Source organism: Mizuhopecten yessoensis, unplaced genomic scaffold, assembly GCF_002113885.1.
Source record: "Mizuhopecten yessoensis strain PY_sf001 unplaced genomic scaffold, ASM211388v2 scaffold11133, whole genome shotgun sequence".
NCBI classification, from domain to species: domain Eukaryota; kingdom Metazoa; phylum Mollusca; class Bivalvia; order Pectinida; family Pectinidae; genus Mizuhopecten; species Mizuhopecten yessoensis.
In genome coordinates, this window is record NW_018408896.1 from 970,738 (window position 1) to 991,806 (window position 21,069).

The following is a 21,069-nucleotide window of genomic DNA, read 5'->3' on the forward strand; positions in this document are numbered from 1 at the left end:
ATGAAATGTCAAACAGATTTTTACAATTACTACTTCATATTACTTTGCAGTCTGATTTATCTCTAAGAGAACATAAGAAAATCTGATATAAATCACAGTTTTGAAGAATGATTGCTACTTATAACTAGTGATAATTATCGACAGCTTTTCACGATGTATAGCACAATACAGCAATGATGTTCTGTCAAATTTTTGTTTTAAAGAAGAAAATGTCCTTAGGAAGTTCGAAAAATTGGTTGGATATTCACATTTTCAAAAATTGGAAAAGCAGATAAAATGTAATAGACAAGATGTAATTTGGTGTCCAGTGTCTTGACATCCATGTGTACTGTTTATGATGATGCAACCTTTGTACATGTACCGTATTTGTCCGGCAATAAGCCCATGCCTGGTAATAAGCCCATCAATATATATTGCAGTTCGGTATGCATGTCAACAAATACTATTTCATTGTCCTGTAACATGCTCAGCCACCTACTTTGGGTAAGAGATCGTGTTGGGGCCCTGGGCTTATTGCAGGATAAATATAGCATGTACAGCTAACTGTTCATTGTACTGTCAACAAACTGAAAATGGCCTGATGTTGTTTTTTAAACCTGCAACTATTTCAGTGTTATTTTTTTTTATCAAAGAAGGAAGATCATAAAATATATATCAAAGGAATTGTGTCGAAAATATCTTTCAGAAATTATAGTTCAGATTTGGCAATTCGTATCATATCTCGGTCTTTTGATTGTCATTTTTTTTTTTTTTACATCTGTGCTCTGTATGAACAAACAAAAATTTATCAGAAACAATTAAATTTTTAAACGTTTTACCAAACACTATTGAAGTTTTGGCAAGAGGCTTTCTTTGACCCCACTATTTCTTGGCCTTACTGTTTGTTGACAGTGGTTTATATAACCTTACACATCTAATATATGCATGCTGTTGATCCCTTGTTTATTTGCCTAACAGCCATCAGTAGAAATGAGGGGTTTCGGTCCACGTCTAAAAGGACACCGCTAGTGGTTAAATATCCCCCCGATTTCCATGTTAACTCCGATCAAGAAAGCACCTCTCTTGATGTGATTACAAATCGCATATTTGAAGATTTAATGAGGGGAAAATCTGAGATGGCTCATAACTTTGATGAACTTGGAATTCTAGATCCTGAGAGCTCTCCACAGGTAAGTTAGCCTCTGTAGTGCTCCTAACTGCTTTGCGGTGATAACTAGTGACTTTCCCTGCAGCTCTTGTAATCTGGTTTCCATGGTGACCATAGCTTATAACCTATCCGTCACAGAAAACCATTAATAATTAGCGTTTTGCTTTTATGTCTTATATCCACTTTTATATTTATCCTCAGTACTGGGCTTTAGTTTGCTTTGGGTATTTTTAGAATTTATTTAAGTGCAGGAATGGCTTTTCTGCTCTTTTTTCATTTTTTCTTGATAGAAGAACCAATTTAATTTCTTTTAAGCTCTAGAAACGCTGAAATGGGTAATGGTTTGACAACTTCTGAATAAATTAGAATGTGGTGAGTGAGTGACTAATAATCTCTAAATATTAACACACATATGATTAAAGTTACATATTTCTATTATTGTCAGATTCCCCCTCCCCCACATCGGCACTGGATAAGGTTTTTGTTTGGTGTACTTGCAATCCCACAATCCCTTTGATTCACAAACAATTACATTATGCGAACATTAATGAGAGCAACCCTTCACAAACATTAATGACAGTAACCTTCACAAACATCAATGACAGTAACCTACACAAACATTAATGACAGTAACCTACACAAACAATAATGACAGTAACCTACAGAAACATTAATGACAGTAACCTACACAAACATTAATGACAGTAACCAACACAAACATTAATGACAGTAACCTACACAAACATCAATGACAGTAACCTACACAAACATTAATGACTATAACCTACACAAACATTAATGACAGTAACCTACACAAACATTAATGACAGAAACTTAGACAAACATTAATGACAATAACCTACACAAACATTAATGACAGTAACCTACACAAACATCAATGACAGTAACCTTCACAAACATTAATGACAGTAACCTACACAAACAATAATGACAGTAACCTTCACAAACAATAATGACAGTAACCTACACAAACAATAATGACAGTAACCTACACGAACAATAATGACAGCAACCTACACAAACATTAATGACAGTAACCTACACAAACAATAATGACAGTAACCTACACAAACATCATTGACAGTAACGTACACAAACAATAATGACAGTAACCTTCACAAACAATAATGACAGTAACCTACCCAAACAATAATGACAGTAACCTACACGAACATTTATGACAGTAACCTACACGAACAATAATGACAGAAACCTACACAAACATTAATGACAGTAACTTACACGAACATTAATAACAGTAACCTACACAAACAATAAGGACAGCAACTTACACAAACATTAATGACAGTAACCTACACGAACCTTAATGACAGTAACCTACACAAACAGTAATGACAGTAACCTACACAAACATCAATGACAGTAACCTACACAAACGTTAATGACAGTAACCTACACAAACAGTAATGACAGTAACCTACACAAACATCAATGACAGTAACCTTCACAAACATTAATGACAGTACCCTACACAAACATCATTGACAGTAACCTACACAAACATTAAGGACAGTAACCTACACAAACATTAATGACTATAACCTACACAAACATTAATGACAGAAACTTAGACAAACATTAATGACAATACCCTACACAAACATTAATGACAGTAACTTACACAAACATTAATGACAGTAACCTTCACAAACATTAATGACAGTACCCTACACAAACATCATTGACAGTAACCTACACAAACAATAATGACAGTAACCTACACAAACATCATTGACAGTAACCTACACAAACAATAATGACAGTAACCTACACAAACATTAATGACTGTAACCTACACAAACATCAATGACAGTAACCTACACGAACATTAATGACAGTAACTTACACGAACATTAATGACAGTAACTTACACAAACATTAATGACTGTATCAAATATTAACTTTACACAAGCATTATGAACGATGTCACATTTTTTTCTTTCACAAAAAACATCAACTTTGTTTCGATGGTTAACCTACAAATGTAGAAACTTTTACACATGTATGTCCTGATTTAATGATTAAATAACTGGATCACTAGAACTCTTAGACAATACACATGTAGCTTTAATATACTGCATGCTCCTAGACAACCTAGACCACCGTCATGTGGTTTACTGCAGCAGGTAAGAATGCTACAAGTACCGTTAGTTGATTAACAGTGTTAGATAATCTGCAAGGATTAAAATGCTGATCTTTCTCAAAGTTTAAATGCTTATCAGATGCTTTTAGTAAAGATCAAATAATGATCCAAAACCCTTTGCTGGATTGATTTATATCATAAAAGTACAGATATATTTCAGACTTCTGTAGTGTAACATGCAATAATATCTTTTTTTGTCCTTTAACTGGATTTCATTTCACATATTAAAGAATAAATGATGACATATTCAATTTGATAAATTAAGAGAGTATATCCACACTGAACTGTCTGTCTGTTATAACAATATTTTATGGTACGGCCATTGTTTGAATAATCAATCTATTGTGATAACGTTTTTGATAATGAAAGAAATATTGTTAATTTGCTTCAATGAATGAATTTGGATGTGAGGATGCAAATAATGTTTATTAACTAGAGTAAAACCAAATATTTGGTTAGACATAAAGAAGTGATTGAGAAATTTGATTGATGATTTTTGTGATCACTGAATAGACTACTGGATGTGTTTAAACCATAGCTGTGGCTAAAGGGGATACTTTTAAACCATATCTGTGGCTAATGGGGATACTTTTAAACCATAGCTGAGACTAATGGGGATACTTTTAAACCATAGCTGAGACTAATGGGGATACTTTTAAACCATAGCTGTGGCTAAAGGGGATACTTTTAAACCATAGCTGAGACTAAAAGGGATACTTTTAAACCATAGCTGTGGCTCATGGGGATACTTTTAAACCATAGCTGTGGATAATGGGGAAGTTTACAAACACTAGCTGAGATTGCTGAACTTATGCAAACAAGAGCTGTAACTAGTTGGGGATTTTCAGACGATAGCTGGGATAAATGGGAGTTTTGCAAACAATAGATGAGACTATTTGCGGTGTTCAATCAACAGCTGAAAATCATGATGGTGGTAAAAACGTTTTTGAGGCATATTAGGTTTTTAAAATGGTAGCTGGGACTTTTTGTTCAAACAATAGCTTAGGAGAGTGGAGAGTAGTTTTGTGAACATTCACTTTGGTTAATGGCACAGTTGTAATATGTGAGTTAGAAGGGGAGATAATACATTTTATTACATGGTAGGAAGGGAGGTAACGTTTGTGTTTTGAGAAGGAAAGGGGGTAACTTTTGTGTTTTGAGAAGGAAAGGGGGTAACTTTTGTGTTTTGAGAAGGAAGGGAGGTAACTTTTGTGTTTTGAGAAAGAAAGGGAGGTAACTTTTGTGTTTTGAGAAGGAAGGGAGATAACTTTTGTGTTTTGAGAAGGAAGGGAGGTAACTTTATGTTTTGAGAAGGAAAGTGGGTAACATTTGTATTTTGAGAAGGAAAGGGGACAATTTTTGTGTTTTGAGAAGGAAGGGAGGTAACTTTTAAAATGATACTTGTGAAAAGAAAGGGAGGTAACTTTTGTGTTTTGAGAAGGAAGGGAGGTAACTTTTGTGTTTTGAGAAGGAAGGGAGGTAACTTTATGTTTTGAGAAGGAAAGGGGACAACTTTTGTGTTTTGAGAAGGAAAGGGGGCAACTTTTAAAATGATACTTGTGAAAAGAAAGGGAGGTAACCTATATGTTTGGAAGGGAGGAATGTTAATGGCTAGTTGAATGATGGGAAGTAACTTTGATATCTTGTGAACAAAATTTATCGGTTGATTTTATGTCTGGTGCATGGAAGTGAAGAAAGGAAGTAGCTTTAATCATTGTGGATGAAAGTGAGGTTACTGAAGTCATATACCGTGACAAAAGGTACATTTGAGTTTTTTTTGAAGGAATGGTTGTGACTTTTATAATTTTTGGAAGGAAGGGAGGTAACTTGTTGTTTTGCAAATGGATGGAAGGAAATTTTCAAGTGTTGTGGAGATTGGTCAAAATGAAGAAAAATATTTCATATGTTTCATTAAATTCTTTCACTTAAATTCTGCTGTAGATTGTGCCTGTTTGTATAGTCATGTAATTAAATCTTATTCCGCAGGTTCCGCGGAAAGGCAGCGGCGATCATCGCTCTTTGGGTTTATTTGGCCTCCTGAGAAAAGAGTCCCAGGCAGCAAAGGTAGCAGACATGCCCAAAGTGAAGAGCAAGCACAAAGTTACGTTTAACTTACAGAAGAATCAAACTCGAAAGGCTGAAACCCAAGAGGGTAGGTTTTATCTCATTATAGTATTCTGACCAGTAGGTTGAAGTACAACTGCGGCAAAAGATGGTCGATTTTATCAGAATACTGTATGTTTTGCAGTTAATCAAAATAAAGCTAAGCCCAAGATGGAAGGTTTCATCTTGTTAAATATACTTATTATTTATACCGTTACTTAAGTTTTGCTTCAAATTGTTGGATTAATTTAATTTTGAATGAAATTTTAAAAAAATAAGCTGAACCAATCCCTCACAATATATGTGATTAACACCTGATTTTGAGAAACGGAAAAGGAAAATAAAAACTCTGTTTCATTAATTACATCCTTGAGTTAAAGTAATACAATTCTTTGGCAGTTGTACAGATATCTTTCTCTGATTTACAGATGACCGTTTTCTGGACCTGCTTTCCAAAGTCCAGAGTGGTCGTCTAGATGACCAGCGGGGACTGGACACACAGAATTCAGAGATACCAGAATTTTTGCGGAATAAAGCCCCTCATCCGTCTGGGCGGAAGAGTGCTCCACCCATTCTTAGCGGAGGTAGAGCCCAAGCAGACGACTATGTAAAGAACAATCATGAAAAGTATGTGTCTTACACTCGTGGGCAGATGATGACACGACCTTCCTCCGTGTCTCTGGACTCCATGACCTTTGACAGACGCAACAGCAACATAGACAAGGATCAGTTTGAGAGTCAGGACTTTGATTCGTTAAATCCTGAATCACCTGCAGATTCTGTCCAGCACGGAAATCAGAGTTTTAGCTCCGATGGTGTTATTCCTTCCAATGCAGAGGCTCAAGATTTTTTCCAAGCCCCTGTCCCTGAGTGTGCAGACTTTGATGATCCTCGTATGGCAGAAAAAAGTCTGCGTGATATTGGGTTTGACTATAGTTTTAACATGTACCAGGCGAAGGCCTGGGGTTATTCACGTCACAGTCCCTACGCCCAACAGAAATTATCGTCGCCGGGAAATGCAATGGCCACAGAGGAGGATGAAACTTTCCTCGACGACACACTCACACCAAACGACCCTGACTTTGATAATACATTGATAAGTTCACCTGTTCAGGGTCACATAAGGTCATTATCAGTACCAGTATCACTTCATACTCCAGCAAATAAAGGTGGCAAATCAAGAGAAAATGGACTCGTTCAGACAAGTACGCCCCTCATGAAATCGGACATAGTGCAAACAATCACTCCTCGCTCACAGAAGTCGGAGATCAGAGGTGGAGTTAGTGACGTAACGTCCAACAAAACTTACAGTCCAAGTGGTAGTCATAGTTCAGCGTTCCGCCAACCCACCTCGCAAATAATGTCACCGCCCTCTGACAATAAGCCATTGATCATTGACCTTGAAACGAACATCACATTTGTCTGAACCAGTAGTGGTCAAACAAGACCTTGTTACTGGTCATTCAAAGGGAATAGCGGGAACTATTTTTCGCCCCTTTCCTGTTTTTCTGTTCAATGATGTATATATATATATTATTATTTCAATTTCAGGAAAAATGTCTCAGTGCTATTTGGCCATGGAGTACAGAAATGTTTGATGTCTTGAATAAGTTACTCTGTTAGTTGTTATTTCCTGTTCAATCTTTGTTCTTTAATCTGGGAATAAATTGCAATTGGAACAGAAATTATGTACCATATATCTTTTTATAAAGTTAATTTTTCACATAAAAATAAAGAAGTTCATAGGCATGAATTTAATCTGTAACACATTTTCTATTTTTATTAATTTAAAATGTAACTATGCTATTTTGGAACACTAAAAAATGTGGTTGTCACATTTGAAATTTAGTTCACACTTTCTCCTGTGACAACAGTTTATTCATTACTAAGCCATGTGGAATTACAACAATCTTCCCCTACCTTGAGGGTATGAGAGAAATGTTGATTAACCCGAAGGGTGACATTCGTGATTGTCTACTCCGAGATTTGCTTGAAGACTAGGATTATAATACATTTAAGAATCTCACCCATTGGGTTAAGATTTCTCCGATATACCATCAACATAAGGAATGATTCTTTCAATAATATGTTTGAAAACATTGTTTATCAGAATTTGTAATCTGTAAATCTGGTTTGGATGTCATGACACATTGTTCCCCTGCCGTCATTGTATTGTATTTTCGAAACGTCAACTGTCTTACCCTAGGGGATTACAGAGAAATCTTGAGCAAGTACAGACCTTTCTGTTTAATGCGCTCCTGTCTTTATGGGGGTGGGCTTATTAGCAGGCATGGGTTTATTACCGGTAAATACGGTAATCCACATTCCGCTGGTGAATTCAGGAGCTATGTCTTTGTAAAAGGTGCTATATTTTGTAAAATATTTCAGTATGATTGGGATAAAAATGTAAAATTTGAAGGAATGGAGATATATTTTAGATTTATCTAGATAAAAACGGTAATGGGTAGCCACAGTGTAGTTTGTATGTATGTTGAGACCGAGAGCTAGCTTAGTTAGTGTTGTATGGACAGAGATTGAGTGAACTGGTAAGATTGATCATTGTTAAATGATGACGAAATTATTGTTTGCAAATGAAATTGAGGGCTAGATTAAGATTTCATAAAAGTTAGTGGAGAAAGTCCTGAAAGTCTTTTAAATGATGTAAAAAGGATCATCTCTGCACATTAGTTGAAGATTTAAGGTAAGGTTCTTATCCAGGAGAAACAAATTTTCCAGCCAATAGCAAAGCTAATGTTATATAAGGTAGAGTCACATGATACAAATATCATAGTATGCGATCAGATTGAGACGGAGGATCTGAATGTTTAAAATGTGAAATTAGTTAGGTTACCATGGTAGCTGTGTGTGAAGTTTTGTAAACTGTTGTGAATTTATGTTATTGTTTTAAAATATTTAATTTTTTAATTTTATGATGATGAGTACTGAATAAAGTATGTGATAAACAGCCCGATGTGTTCATGTTCTGTGTGGCAAATCCTTGTATAAAAGGTGATGAATTCATTAAAAATTACAATGTCGTACTTTGGTCAGCATCCCTTTGGGATTTACCAAACTTGTAAAACCTCGTCTCCCTTATCATCAACAAATAATGCATAGGAAACAAACGGTGATCCGACAGTTATTGTATATTATATAACACACTACAACACAAGGTCTGATTATTTTTATTAACAAAATCAAGAAATGCTTTTTTCATCATAGCACATATTGTTAGTATAAGATTTTGTGCAAAAATTATTCTATTCTGCTCCCAAGGCCCATTATCCACACTATAGCTAGAACATATAACTCTTTAATGCCAAGAGTGGAGGATAGGGAAATTCAGTTTGAGTGGTTTTTCGAATTGGATAAATTTAGAGGTTTGCTAAGGGTTTTGTAGCAATTCGAAAATCCCAAGGGGTGGGATTTTCCTATTCCACACCCATGTTCATGAAAAAGTATTTTTCTCTCATTCCAGTCGCCAGCATAACAGAAAACATGAACAGGTGTTAGACTGGCTACAAGTTTAAAAATACAAATGTATTTCCCTTAGTATTTTAGACAAAAACACACCAGTCGGCAAGATTCAGTATACCCCATTTCACGAAACTTTGCAAAGAAATATTAATTCCATCTTTCTGACATTTAAATTTTATCACGTTGGCAGTTTCCACAATGCGGCATCAACATTTCCTAATTTTGTGATGTAACATTGTTGTCCCATTTTGAAGTCACACAAGAGAAATGGGCCTCTTGTTTCTAATGCTACTTTCTCGTCGGTTCTATCATACAGGCAAAGGAATGGGAGAAAAATATAATAACCAATTTTATTTGTCCAAATGATCAGTTACATACATATATATGCAATTATAAGTAAGCAAAATGCACTATTTTTATTATATTTGATTAAAATAACCATTTTCTGCTGTTTTCCCCATTTCGGCATACAACATTGATACATTTGTCTGGAAAACATTTCACAGATAAATGGTCATGTGACAATCTTCCAACAAGATGTTGATTTTCAAGCATTCAGTTGTCATAGACAGAATAGTAGCTGATTTGTCATCTTGGCTGTCAAAATGGCAGGGCAAAGTTTTCTCTGCTTCTGTGAACAATGTGGAACAGCTTTAAGCAGAGTATTACAGTATAAACACATAACGTCGTCCGTTAACATTTTACATTTTCAACTTAAGCTGAAATACTGTGAAAGGGATTTCATTGATACTTAATGGAAATGTTACTGACAAGTCCCTGACCAAGTGTTGTTATTTTATTTTTCGGGTCGATCAGAAGTCCAATAAGGCTGCCACGGCCGCCATTTTGAAAAACAATTTCAAACTTGAAGTCAAGTTCTACTGGGCCAGTTCAACGGAAAGTCGGTCTAGGAACGATCAATTCGTGGTCCTGACAAATTAAACTTAACGTTATACTTAACTATTTTTCAGTCAAATTGGTAGGGATGATTGACATCATTATCTCCACTTCATATTTCAACACAAAAATAAATACTGTAGGACTCAAGTGACCATTAAGGCCCATGGACCTCTTGTTAACTTTAGGCCTTGCGGCCCAACAGTACATCAATATGATAATACATTACATAATAAACGATGGCACGACAAACAGTGCACTGCAAATTACAAGCGAGTTTATATGGTTAAACTTTTACTAAAAGTGTGTTTGATGATATTCACAATCATGTAATTAAACATTTATTCCATTAAATTCCTTCCAAAGGTATAGCCAAAGCCATTTAACCCGAGGTGCCGGTAGCTGACCATGAGTTATACTCGACTCCATCTTTGGCCGCGTGCACTACATATACAGTATATATAACACTGGTCAACTCCCATCACTTTGGGTCAAATGTTATGAGAAAGCACTGATAAATTATTATATAATATTGATGATACACATGTATATATATATATGTGCTGGTTTACAAACATAATTATCCAGATTTGTCTTTCCTCCAAAACTCTTATGATCCCTCTGTAGTCTTTGGTAACCCAACCAACATTGTCCAGGTGTTTTTCTGTTCAGCTTTACTTGTGTAACAGGAGAGAGTAAATGCATGAGCCAGATTCGAACCCAGAACCTTCAAATCCTAGATGCATACTTGCCAACTCTCCCTATTTAGGAGGGAGACTCCCGATTTTGAACCCCTGAATTTAGTATTTCCTACCTTTGAATTTGCTTAACTATTCCTATATTCTAAAATCTAATAATTTCATATGAAACTATGACTCAAAATATGTCTTTTAAAGAATTATTTTGTGTCTAGGGGGTATATACACACATTTTGATTATGTTTTTAATTTTTAGCACGCTAAATCTCCCCCACAGAAATTTATAAAGGTTGGCAAATGTATACCTGGTAGATGGAGGCCCTAACTAATTGAACTACCCTGTTGCTTGTAATTGACCCAATCCAATTAAAAGACACATGATCGATACACACCTTTTTGCACATTAACATAGCTCCACTGCAGTTTATCATAAACACAGAATTCAAGCATTAGCTAACAATTTAACAATCATCATGTATATGAAATCTAGTAAACAGAAAATATATGTACATGAAATGATATAAGCAGACAATATTTATATTTGAAATAAACAGAAAATATAAATTCAAAATGAAGTTAACAAAATGTATACTTTGCTTAGGGATATAAATGTAATCATTTTCGTAATATTATTGTTGTTTAAAATCACAGTCAGTTCAGCAACCGGAAACAGAAATATTGTAATCTCAATGTTCACAATACTCAACATTCATTTTCAAGTTGCACCAATGATTTACAAAATATCCAACTACAATTGTAATATAATCCATGATCGGTTGGTTCCTAAAAGTTAGATTTAAGTACTTTATGTACTTTGGTTAAGTCCAACCTCTCTAAGTTGCGGAAAAATTGATGAGAAATTCTGGGTAAGCCTGGGTGTCATTAAATATAATATATTCTTTGAGTTTGTTCTGAGGCTGTACAGCAGAGTCATAGTTTTGTCCAGGGTTGTTTGGTAACGCTGGAAGATATTTCATATTTTTGGCTGCTGGACAACTGACCCCAGTTAGAACTTTGCATAAGTACACATTCCTCTTCTGATTGGCTGGCCCCGATCCAGACAACCAATCTCTGGCAGAGTAAGAGGCATCATCGGCGAAGTACACCCCAGCTCCATACCAGCAGGCGCCTGTAAATACAATGACATGAACCACTCTTGGTATTGGACAGCAGCACTTACAAATAAACTGTGGTACATTTGAGTTGTAATAGCGGAAAAATGCACGGTCAGACGGACACTCTACCAATTGAACTACCTGGTTGTCAACGCTCGGCCCAGTCCAGTTCTTCTACAAAGAATTGGACCATAAACCAAGATACATACAACAAAATGCCCATCAATACTGCCTGAATATTATCAATACTGCCTGAATATTATCCATTATCAATTTTGTAATGTCAAAACCATATAATATGACAATATCTTGAGAAAATACCCTGAACTCATGATATTATTATAGGCTGGTGTTGAAAATAGTCTTGGATTCCTTAGTCAAACATCTCAATTACACAATAATACGCCTTAAAAAATGGGCCTAAATCTTCAATCTTGAAATATGCACCGGTAGAGCATCATTTTCTCTGAAGGCCTAAACAGATATTACAGTAGCTATCAAATTACATCATTTATTATAACAATCCTTTGATAAAAGAAAAAAAAAGCAATTTTGAACAATTTTAATTCGGTAAACAACAGGCCTCAGCAATCACCCGCGTAGTAATACATTAATTGATGTTTCTTGTTGTGATGTGACAAAAAGAAATAGTACACGTAATCTAATCAAAATATGTCTTTTTGGCATTTATAATGCATTCCATGTCGGAAGGATGCTGGGAAGTAACCAACATATATTATATATGGAACTTATAAATTTGAAATAATAAAACAATATAATAAAATTAAAATGTAAGTTCAGAAAAATTCCTGCTTGGACCCAACTAAATTCTGGCTTTATTTTGACTTGGGCTATACTGGTATGTTAGACTGAGAATCTGTAAAATTAAGTGATTAAATTAAAAATAAGTTAATGATTTATAATTACTAACCCTTTTTAAGGTCACCACCACAGTAACTGCGGTTGAAGCCGTAGTAGTTGATGCTGGTGATTGCGGCTGTGCCTGTCCCGTGCCACAACAACTGTTCATTGGTGGTGCCTGGCGGGTTTTTCTGTTCCAGTAAGCTTTTCTTCATTGAGTATTGTTGAAACAGAGACCGATTCTGGACCCTCTCAATCTATCAATAACAAAACATTCTCTCTTCACTCCAAACCATGACGGGTTGGAATTTCAAAAACAATTATCATTTGATTTTATTTGTCAGTAAATGTCATTGTCTGTTTACTCCCGAACAATCCTAACCTGTAGAAAAATATCACCTTGATATATTTCATTGTCTGTTTATGACTTTATTGAATCGATGTAAGTCCCAACACGTAATTAACATTTTACTTTCTACTTAACATCAGTCAGGCTTGATTACCATGTACATAAATCAGTTCTTTTTTAAATTCAATTTTTAATAAAATATCATTATTTTAAATACCAGTATGTAACAAGAAAAAGTTTGTAAAATACATTGGGCCACTCTGGAGAAATAAACAGTACCGAAATATATATTTGTAACTTATTCAAGAGATCTGGTGACATTGACCTCTGGTCATTGCATATGTTGTTTTAAAATGTTGACAATTAGATAAGTGTCAAGGTGAAACGGTATTGCATATATCTTACAAAGCTAATCTGGATAAACTGGGGATGATTTTTACAGTCAATTATTTCAGTACGAGTTAATATTGTAACATAAAGATCTTAAAACTATTTGAGATGGCCTGACTGAACTATTAGCAACTAAGGCCAGGGTCAGGTTATAAAGTATAGAATATTGAGGGTCACATTTTTCACCATATTAAATTTAAAATACTTAACATTTTTTTTACCAACAAGATTTGAAAAGCATACTGAAGTCTCTTTTAGCATGACATAGTTAATTCACATCAGCAGCTGTTGATTTTCACTATTACACAAGATATTAACAAATGACAATTTAACATCATCATAGCAGTAAGCCTCGCTTTGGATTTTTCACTGTGAGTATCTAGAAAATTCATAAATATTTACAAAATTGAGATAATGACCACTTTTACTTGCAGCCTGAACACCATCATATAAAAGGGTCATGTGACTGCATTCAGCCATTCACAATATTTGATTGTCATTGGAGGTATACTAAACAAGTACATGCTACTAATACATAATAATAAGTCACCTTATGAACTATCAGCTTTGTTGCAGGAAACTGGCTGGAATAGAAACCCTTCAACACAGAATTTTTGAACAACGTCTCAGTGTCCTGGTACGTCTTTGAGGAAGCAGCCAATGGAATGACCCTGACAATCTCTTTTGGGTCTACCATTTCATTCCAGTCAGCTGGGAGCTCAAACCTGCCACCTGTAATAAGTCAAGACATTATGGGGTCATAGGTACAAAGGTCATACTGACAATTCTTTCACATACACCTTGGAGGCAATGTATTTGACCTTCAGCTTTAGCTCACTCATCAAGTTTATGTTAACAATTGTCGATAGTTCAATGACATTCCATTACTGCCCTGAGAAAACAAGAGGTCCAGAGTGCCTGTATTGTTCACCTGGATATTAAGCAAACTCAGGCAAGACAATCTAATTTAAAGTACACTGTATTATTGTAGTGGCCAAACCGCTAGTTTCTAAGAAATAGCACAATTCAAAATGGCGCTTGTCAGCCATCTTGTTTTCTGATCAGTCTTAAAATTCTATATGCATAACAAGGGACCATGGGGAACCTTCATGTGAAATTTGAGAAAGATCCCTTTTTTCTTTCTGAGAAATGGCCCTAACAAGCTTCAACTCTAATCATTCAAAATGCGTCTGTCTGCAATCCTGGTTTTCAGATCAGTCCCAATACGCATAACAAGGGAACATTGGTAACCTTCATGTGAAGTTTGAGCAAGATATCTCTTGTACTTACTGAGATATAGCGCTAATAAGAATTGTTTAAGGATGGAGAAAATGACGGAATGACAGACGGAGGGTGATTTAAATAGCCCACCATTTGATGATGAAAATATTTATGATGTCACAAAAGATATCATTTTTTAAAATATATTGACTGAAAAAAGTGTGAAATCTAAATCAACTCAGTTAAAATTATAACATAGACTAACCTTCTTGTTTTTCTCTGCGTACCACATCAGCAGTGTCAGTGGGGTCATCTTTTGCATATTCCTTCATGGTTAATAAATTAACCACGTATTCTTGATCATTTGCCCTAAACTTATATGTAGGGTGGTTGCCTTTCCTGGAGTTTTCTAATTCCATGTTAGTTCGGGGAGGATATTCAGAAAGCTGAAGTACTCCCTGGCTGTCTATCTCCTGTAAGTCAAGATTTTTAAACAACATCACGTGAAGAGCCATATTTTTTTTAATGAATGTATGTGTTGTATGCACTTCCACTTATGTTACCTCGCTATCCCCATATTCATAGTCCGTTCCAAATGTCCAGTTTGACCACTTGAATTGTTTGGGAAAGCCCTTTTAATAATAGCACCAATATAGTCAGGTGGCGGTTTTGAAACGAGGCAGTCAACACAGGTGGCCTGTCCGAGATGCAAAGTTTCCGAAGGGGCCCCAGAGAGGGGCCGTCAGGAAACTGCAACTTCTTTACCACACTATGAAACCAATGAATATGATTTCTAAGTCTGTGTTGAAACTTATTGAATCCCCTTAGCAGTAATTATTCATCATCAAAAGTTAATTGCACACATGCCAACATTCAAAATTTAAATGAAAAAAAATTTTTTGGTATCTCATCATCATTTATAGACACCAGAAAATATCTAATATCGGAATGTGACCAGTACAAATGGGTACGAGCTTAACACTTTCTGTACAAAGGAATATTCACAAGATGAATATCCTTTTTTAAATGTTTTCATAAAGTATATACATACATATGCATTGACCAATGTTTGTATTTTTTTTTTATTACAACTCAATGTCTTTGGCCACTTCCTTTAAGACCATACATATATACTCTCTTTCCCACTTTCACTATCTTCATATGTTAACACTTAGTAAGTCATATTAGCCATTGATCATACACAATAAACATTTCTGGCAAAACCACTACGTGTAGAATATGTGTCAGATATGGAACGTGTTGAGATACTTGATAATTACATGTTTTTAATACTTTACAGAGATTTAATCATACTTATAAATGGACCCTTTTCATGTTGAGATAACTTTTCTTTAATCAGTTCCTTTTGTCCGAAACAGAAGCCATAGTATTGGTAGCAAGCGCCATTTTTACAACTAAACAAATGTTTTTCCCCCTGCTTTCAATGCGTATTCCGATTCTATCTGAAGTCGAAAATAAATTATTTATAGACAAAAGTTGTTGCATGATCATACATGCTAAATCAACATCATGTGAAAACTTGAACTATTGAAACATTACGATTAAAAAAGTATTTTGTTATGCAATCCTATTTAGTATAAGCACAGACAGGTTCCCCTTCCTCAGTTATTCATCTTGAACCGTCAATTTGATATAGATCTAAATTTTGCATGTGGATAAAAAAAAAATGTTTATTCCAACAATATGATTAAATCATACCGTTTTGCAGAACGGAATATTATAAATTATGTAAATCTAATAGCGCACGTATCTCATGTGACCCAGAGTGCGGACAGAGGTACTTTACAACATCACACAACAGTTATCCCTTGGAGGGCCCCATAGCAAAATCAAACTAACCAGTCACTTATCCCTTCCTTGTATATAGAAACGCTAAGTAAACTCTCTCCGATACATGCCCAATATCATAACAAAATAAGTTCATCTATGTTCCAACTAAGACAAGGTACTAGTGAGGTTAATATTTTTAGATATTTATTCACATAAACCGCAAAATGTGCATTCATCTCTTTATATTCAGCAATTGTATATATGGTTATAGGGTGGGGCTCTCAACTGTTTCCAAGCTGTGACTAAGAAACTAGGTCCCTAGGGGTTCGGTCAGACCCCAGGGTCTATTCTGATATCATGACTGCATTCATCTCTTTATGCCCAGCATTTGTATATATAGTTTTGGGGTGGGGATCTAACCGTTTTAAAGTTATGGCCCAGGGACTATGTCTCCAAGGTTGGGGCCAGACCCTAGGGCCATCCTGGAAGCAAATGTGCATTCTTCTCTTTATACTCAGCAATTGTATATCTGGTTATATGGTGGGGATCTCAACCATTTCCAAGTAATACCCTTTTTTTGGCCCCACCCCTTAGCCCGGGGGTCAGCCCAACCATTTGTACAATTTTGAATCTCCACCACCTAGGCATGCTTCCAGTCAGATATGGTTGATATCCATCTCTTAGTTCCAGAGAAGAAGTCACTTAAAGCAATATAGCCAAATAACCCTTTTTGGCACCACCCCTCAGCCCCCTGGGGAATCAGCCACACCATTTGTACAATTTTGAATCCCTGCCTCCCATTAATGCTTTTGATTAAATATGATTGATATCCAGTGCATAGTTCTACAGAAGTCGTTTGTAGCAATATAGCGTAATTGCCCCCTTTTGGCCCCGCCTCTCAGCCCCCTGGGGGTTCAGCCCAACCATTTGTACAATTTTGAATCTCCACCACCTAGGGATGCTTCCAGTCAAATATGGTTGATATCCATCTCTTAGTTCCAGAGAAGAAGTCGCTTAAAGCAATATGGCCAAATAACCCTTTTTGGCACCGCCCCTCAGCCCCCTGGGGAATCAGCCACACCATTTGTACAATTTTGAATCCCTACCACCTAGGGATGCTTCCAGTCAAATTTAGTTAAATTCCAATCAGTGGTTAAGAAGAAGAAGTCGTTTAAAGAAATTGTTGACGGACAGACGGACGACGGACGCCACAGTATGGCATAAGCTCACCTTGGTCCTTCGGACCTGGTGAGCTAATAATAGGTCAAATCTGTTACATACATAATAATACACATACATGTAAGAGTAAGATAGTCATCAATTTCAAGTTATCATATTTTACAAGAGTTGTATGGGCCTTAATGGTCACCAGAATATAACTATAAATGATTCATGTAGTGCAGTGTAGGAACTTATTCTTCATAAAGCCTCAGTGGGGCAAGAGTCAATCAATGTGGGCATAACGACCAAAGAAGACTTTGTTAGAGGGGAGGGGTAGGCCCCTTTCTCAGTATAGATTTTGATCCACACATTTTATGGAATATTACTGAAAATCTACCAGTTAGCTTAAAAAGTGCTGCCATTTTAACATTTTGCACTCTGTGACCACTTATGCTCCCTTCTCCTCAGCCCCCTGGTATTGGGTTCATGTTCTTCTTGAATATAGATTCTGATGCCCTACATATTCTGGTGATTACTTCAAAGTTCCATAAAAACCTGACAGACAGTTTCCAAAGAGACATGTCCATAGGTTTAGATATATAAACCTACATTCTGACAGATGTACATAATGTCCTTATTTAGACACCCACATCCTTATTATCCTTATTGATAATCTTATTTGGACACTAATGTCTTTCTTGATAATCTTATTTGGACACCCATAATCTTATTTGGACACTCATGTCCTTTTTGATATCTTATTTGGACACCCATATCCATATTATCCTTATTGATAATCTTATTTGGACACCCATGTCCTTCTTGATAATATTATTATTGATAATCTTACTTAGACACCCATATCCTTATTATCCTTATTTGGACACCCATATCCTTATTATCCTTATTTGGACATCCATATCCTTATTATTCTTATTGATAATCTTATTTGGACACCCAGATCCTTATTATCCTTATTTGGACACCCATATCCTTATTATCCTTATTTGGACACCCATATCCTTATTTGGACACCCATATCCTTGTTATCCTTATTTGGACACCCATATCCTTATTATCCTTATTTGGACACCCATATCCTTATTTGGATATCCATGATCTTACACCCTGGTTTAGACACACACATATTTGGTATCTGATTTTGACACATTGTGTTTGTTACTATTTAAGTAAGAAATCATTCTATCATACCGTATAAAACCACTGCACTTGTTCCTTAATAAATTCTGCCTCAGCATCCTTGTGTCTCTCCATCTGGAAGTGACTAAAGAGTCTGTGAACCTCCTGTGAGACATTGTTCACTTCCTCCAATGGCCCGTCCATCTCTACGACTCTTGCCTGTTTATTTACCTTTATCTCAACCAGAAACCTTTTGCTCAACTTCTCTATCTCTTTCACCTGTATAGCAGAAACATTAACAGGTAAAACATATGAATATTTCATTAACAATGGAAATTGTCATTTTGATATGGTATTACAAATAATCAACAGGAATCAATGCTGTACCATCATATTAGCTCACAGGTATTCGGTGTTTTTTTTTTTAATAATTTGTGACAAAGTTGTTTCAAATAAAATAAACAGTTCTTGAGGATGTATTGGGCTTATATAAGGCTGATCTAGATGGTTCATACAAGTCGTCTGCTGGATAACCGAACTACTTGGTAGTGAAGCAGATGTTAAACCAATCAAACAACAAATAACAAACGGTTCATATAAACATAATTGAAATGCTTTTCATGGTTTGTTTCTAGTTTGAGAAAGTTTAGTCAAGTCCTTTCGAGAAATGAAATATTAGAAAAAGTTAAAACAAATGACAAAAGGACAAACAGATGTCAGAACAACACATATGCACAACATTCATCAGTGACCAAAACTAACATTTTTTTAAATACAAAATATCATTGGACATACCTCATAGTCTTTCAGCTGACAAACCAATGTGTCGGCATTGGTTTTGACTGTATATTTTCTGTCAACTAAATTTTTAATACTGGCTATAGCATCATCAATGTTGTAATCACTGGTGCCAAGTATCCATAGTGAAACACGGGACACATCAGCAACTGGAGTGGCCCTACTCCCTGGGACGACATTGTAGTCCTCAGCAACTTTATAATATAGAAGGAAATGTTTTGATTTACAGAAAGAATGATATAAGATATGCCATTGTAATACTTTCAGCCTACTCTATTCTAGCTTTATAATCAATGTGTAATTGTTGTTGTATAGAAACCCACCTGAGGTGCTAGGTTACCCTTAGTTGTTGTAGAAACCCACCTGAGGTGCTAGGTTACCCTTAGTTGTTGTAGAAACCCACCTGAGGTGCTAGGTAACCCTTAGTTGTTGTAGAAACACACCTGAGGTGCTAGGTTATCCTTAGTTGTTGTAGAAACCCACCTGAAGTGCTAGGTTACCCTTAGTTGTTGTGGAAACTCACCTGAGGTGCTAGGTTACCCTTAGTTGTTGTAGAAACCCAACTGAGGTGCTTGGTAACCCTTAGTTGTTGTAGAAACCCACTTGAGGTGCTAGGTTATCCTTAGTTGTTGTAGAAACCCACCTGAGGTGCTAGGTAACCCTAAGTTGTTGTAGAAACACACCTGAGGTGCTAGGTTACCCTTAGTTGTTGTAGAAACCCACCTGAGGTGCTAGGTAACCCTAAGTTGTTGTAGAAACCCACCTGAGGAGCTAGGTAACCCTAAGTGGTTGTAGAAACACACCTGAGGTGCTATGGTACCCTTAGTTGTTGTAGAAACTCAACTGAGGTGCTAGGTAACCCTTAGTTGTTGTAAAAACACACCTGAGGTGCTAGGTAACCCTTAGCTGGTGTAGAAACACACCTGAGGTGCTAAGTTGCCCTTAGTTGTTGTAGAAACTCACCTGAGGTGCTAGGTAACCCTTAGTTGTTGTAGAAACATACATGAGGTGCTAGGTTACCCTTAGTTGTTGTAGAAACCCATCTGAGGTGCTAGGTTACCCTTAGTTGTTGTAGAAACACACCTGAGGTGCTAGGTAACCCTTAGCTGTTGTAGAAACACACCTGAGGTGCTAAGTTGCCCTTAGTTGTTGTAGAAACTCACCTGAGGTGCTAGGTAACCCTTAGTTGTTGTAAAAACTCACCTGAGGTGCTAAGTTGCCCTTAGTTGTTGTAGAAACCCACCTGAGGTGTTAGGTAACCTTTAGTTGTTGTAGAAACCCACCTGAGGTGCTAGGTAACCCTAAGTTGTTGTAGAAACACACCTGAGGTGCTAGGTAACCCTTAGCTGTTGTAGAAACACCCCTGAGGTGCTAAGTTGCCCTTAGTTGTTGTAGAAACACACCTGAGGTGCTAGGTAACCCTTAGCTGTTGTAGAAACACCCCTGAGGTGCTAAGTTGCCCTTAGTTGTTGTAGAAACCCACCTGAGGTGTGAGGTAACCTTTAGTTGTTGTAGAAACACACCTGAGGTGCTAGGTTACCCTTAGTTGTGGTATAAACCCATCTGAGGTGCCAGGTTACCCTTAGTTGTTGTAGAAACTCACCTGAGGGGCTAGGTAACCCTTAGTTGTTGTAGAAACACACCTCAGGTGCTAGGTTACCCTTAGTTGTTGTAGAAACACACCTGAGGTGCTAAGTTGCCCTTAGTTGGTGTAGAAACTCACCTGAGGTGCTAGG

General features: G+C 36.3%; 2 protein-coding genes across 6 annotated transcripts in view; one reads left to right on the forward strand and one right to left on the reverse strand.

Annotated features, from left to right (window-relative positions):
- The window catches only part of LOC110466467 (regulator of G-protein signaling 12-like), a 90,195-nt gene extending 81,792 nt beyond the window's left edge, over positions 1–8,403 (forward strand). For 3 of the 4 annotated variants that reach the window (XM_021522971.1, XM_021522973.1, XM_021522972.1), the window contains exons 12-14: positions 958–1,169; positions 5,319–5,484; positions 5,864–8,403. In XM_021522971.1, coding sequence (XP_021378646.1) covers positions 958–1,169; positions 5,319–5,484; positions 5,864–6,861 — 1,376 coding nt within the window. In that variant the 3' untranslated portion in view covers positions 6,862–8,403. The remainder of the gene's footprint in view (positions 1–957; positions 1,170–5,318; positions 5,485–5,863) is intronic. The other variant, XM_021522974.1, reaches the window with a different exon arrangement.
- A 201-nt stretch (positions 8,404–8,604) lies between these two features.
- LOC110466436 (poly [ADP-ribose] polymerase 14-like) overlaps positions 8,605–21,069 on the reverse strand; it is a 55,674-nt gene continuing 43,209 nt past the window's right edge. For both annotated transcript variants that reach the window (XM_021522923.1, XM_021522922.1), the window contains 6 exons: positions 19,331–19,527; positions 18,608–18,814; positions 14,709–14,916; positions 13,773–13,954; positions 12,554–12,740; positions 8,605–11,636 (listed from right to left, as the gene is read on the reverse strand). In XM_021522923.1, coding sequence (XP_021378598.1) covers positions 11,341–11,636; positions 12,554–12,740; positions 13,773–13,954; positions 14,709–14,916; positions 18,608–18,814; positions 19,331–19,527 — 1,277 coding nt within the window. In that variant the 3' untranslated portion in view covers positions 8,605–11,340. The remainder of the gene's footprint in view (positions 11,637–12,553; positions 12,741–13,772; positions 13,955–14,708; positions 14,917–18,607; positions 18,815–19,330; positions 19,528–21,069) is intronic.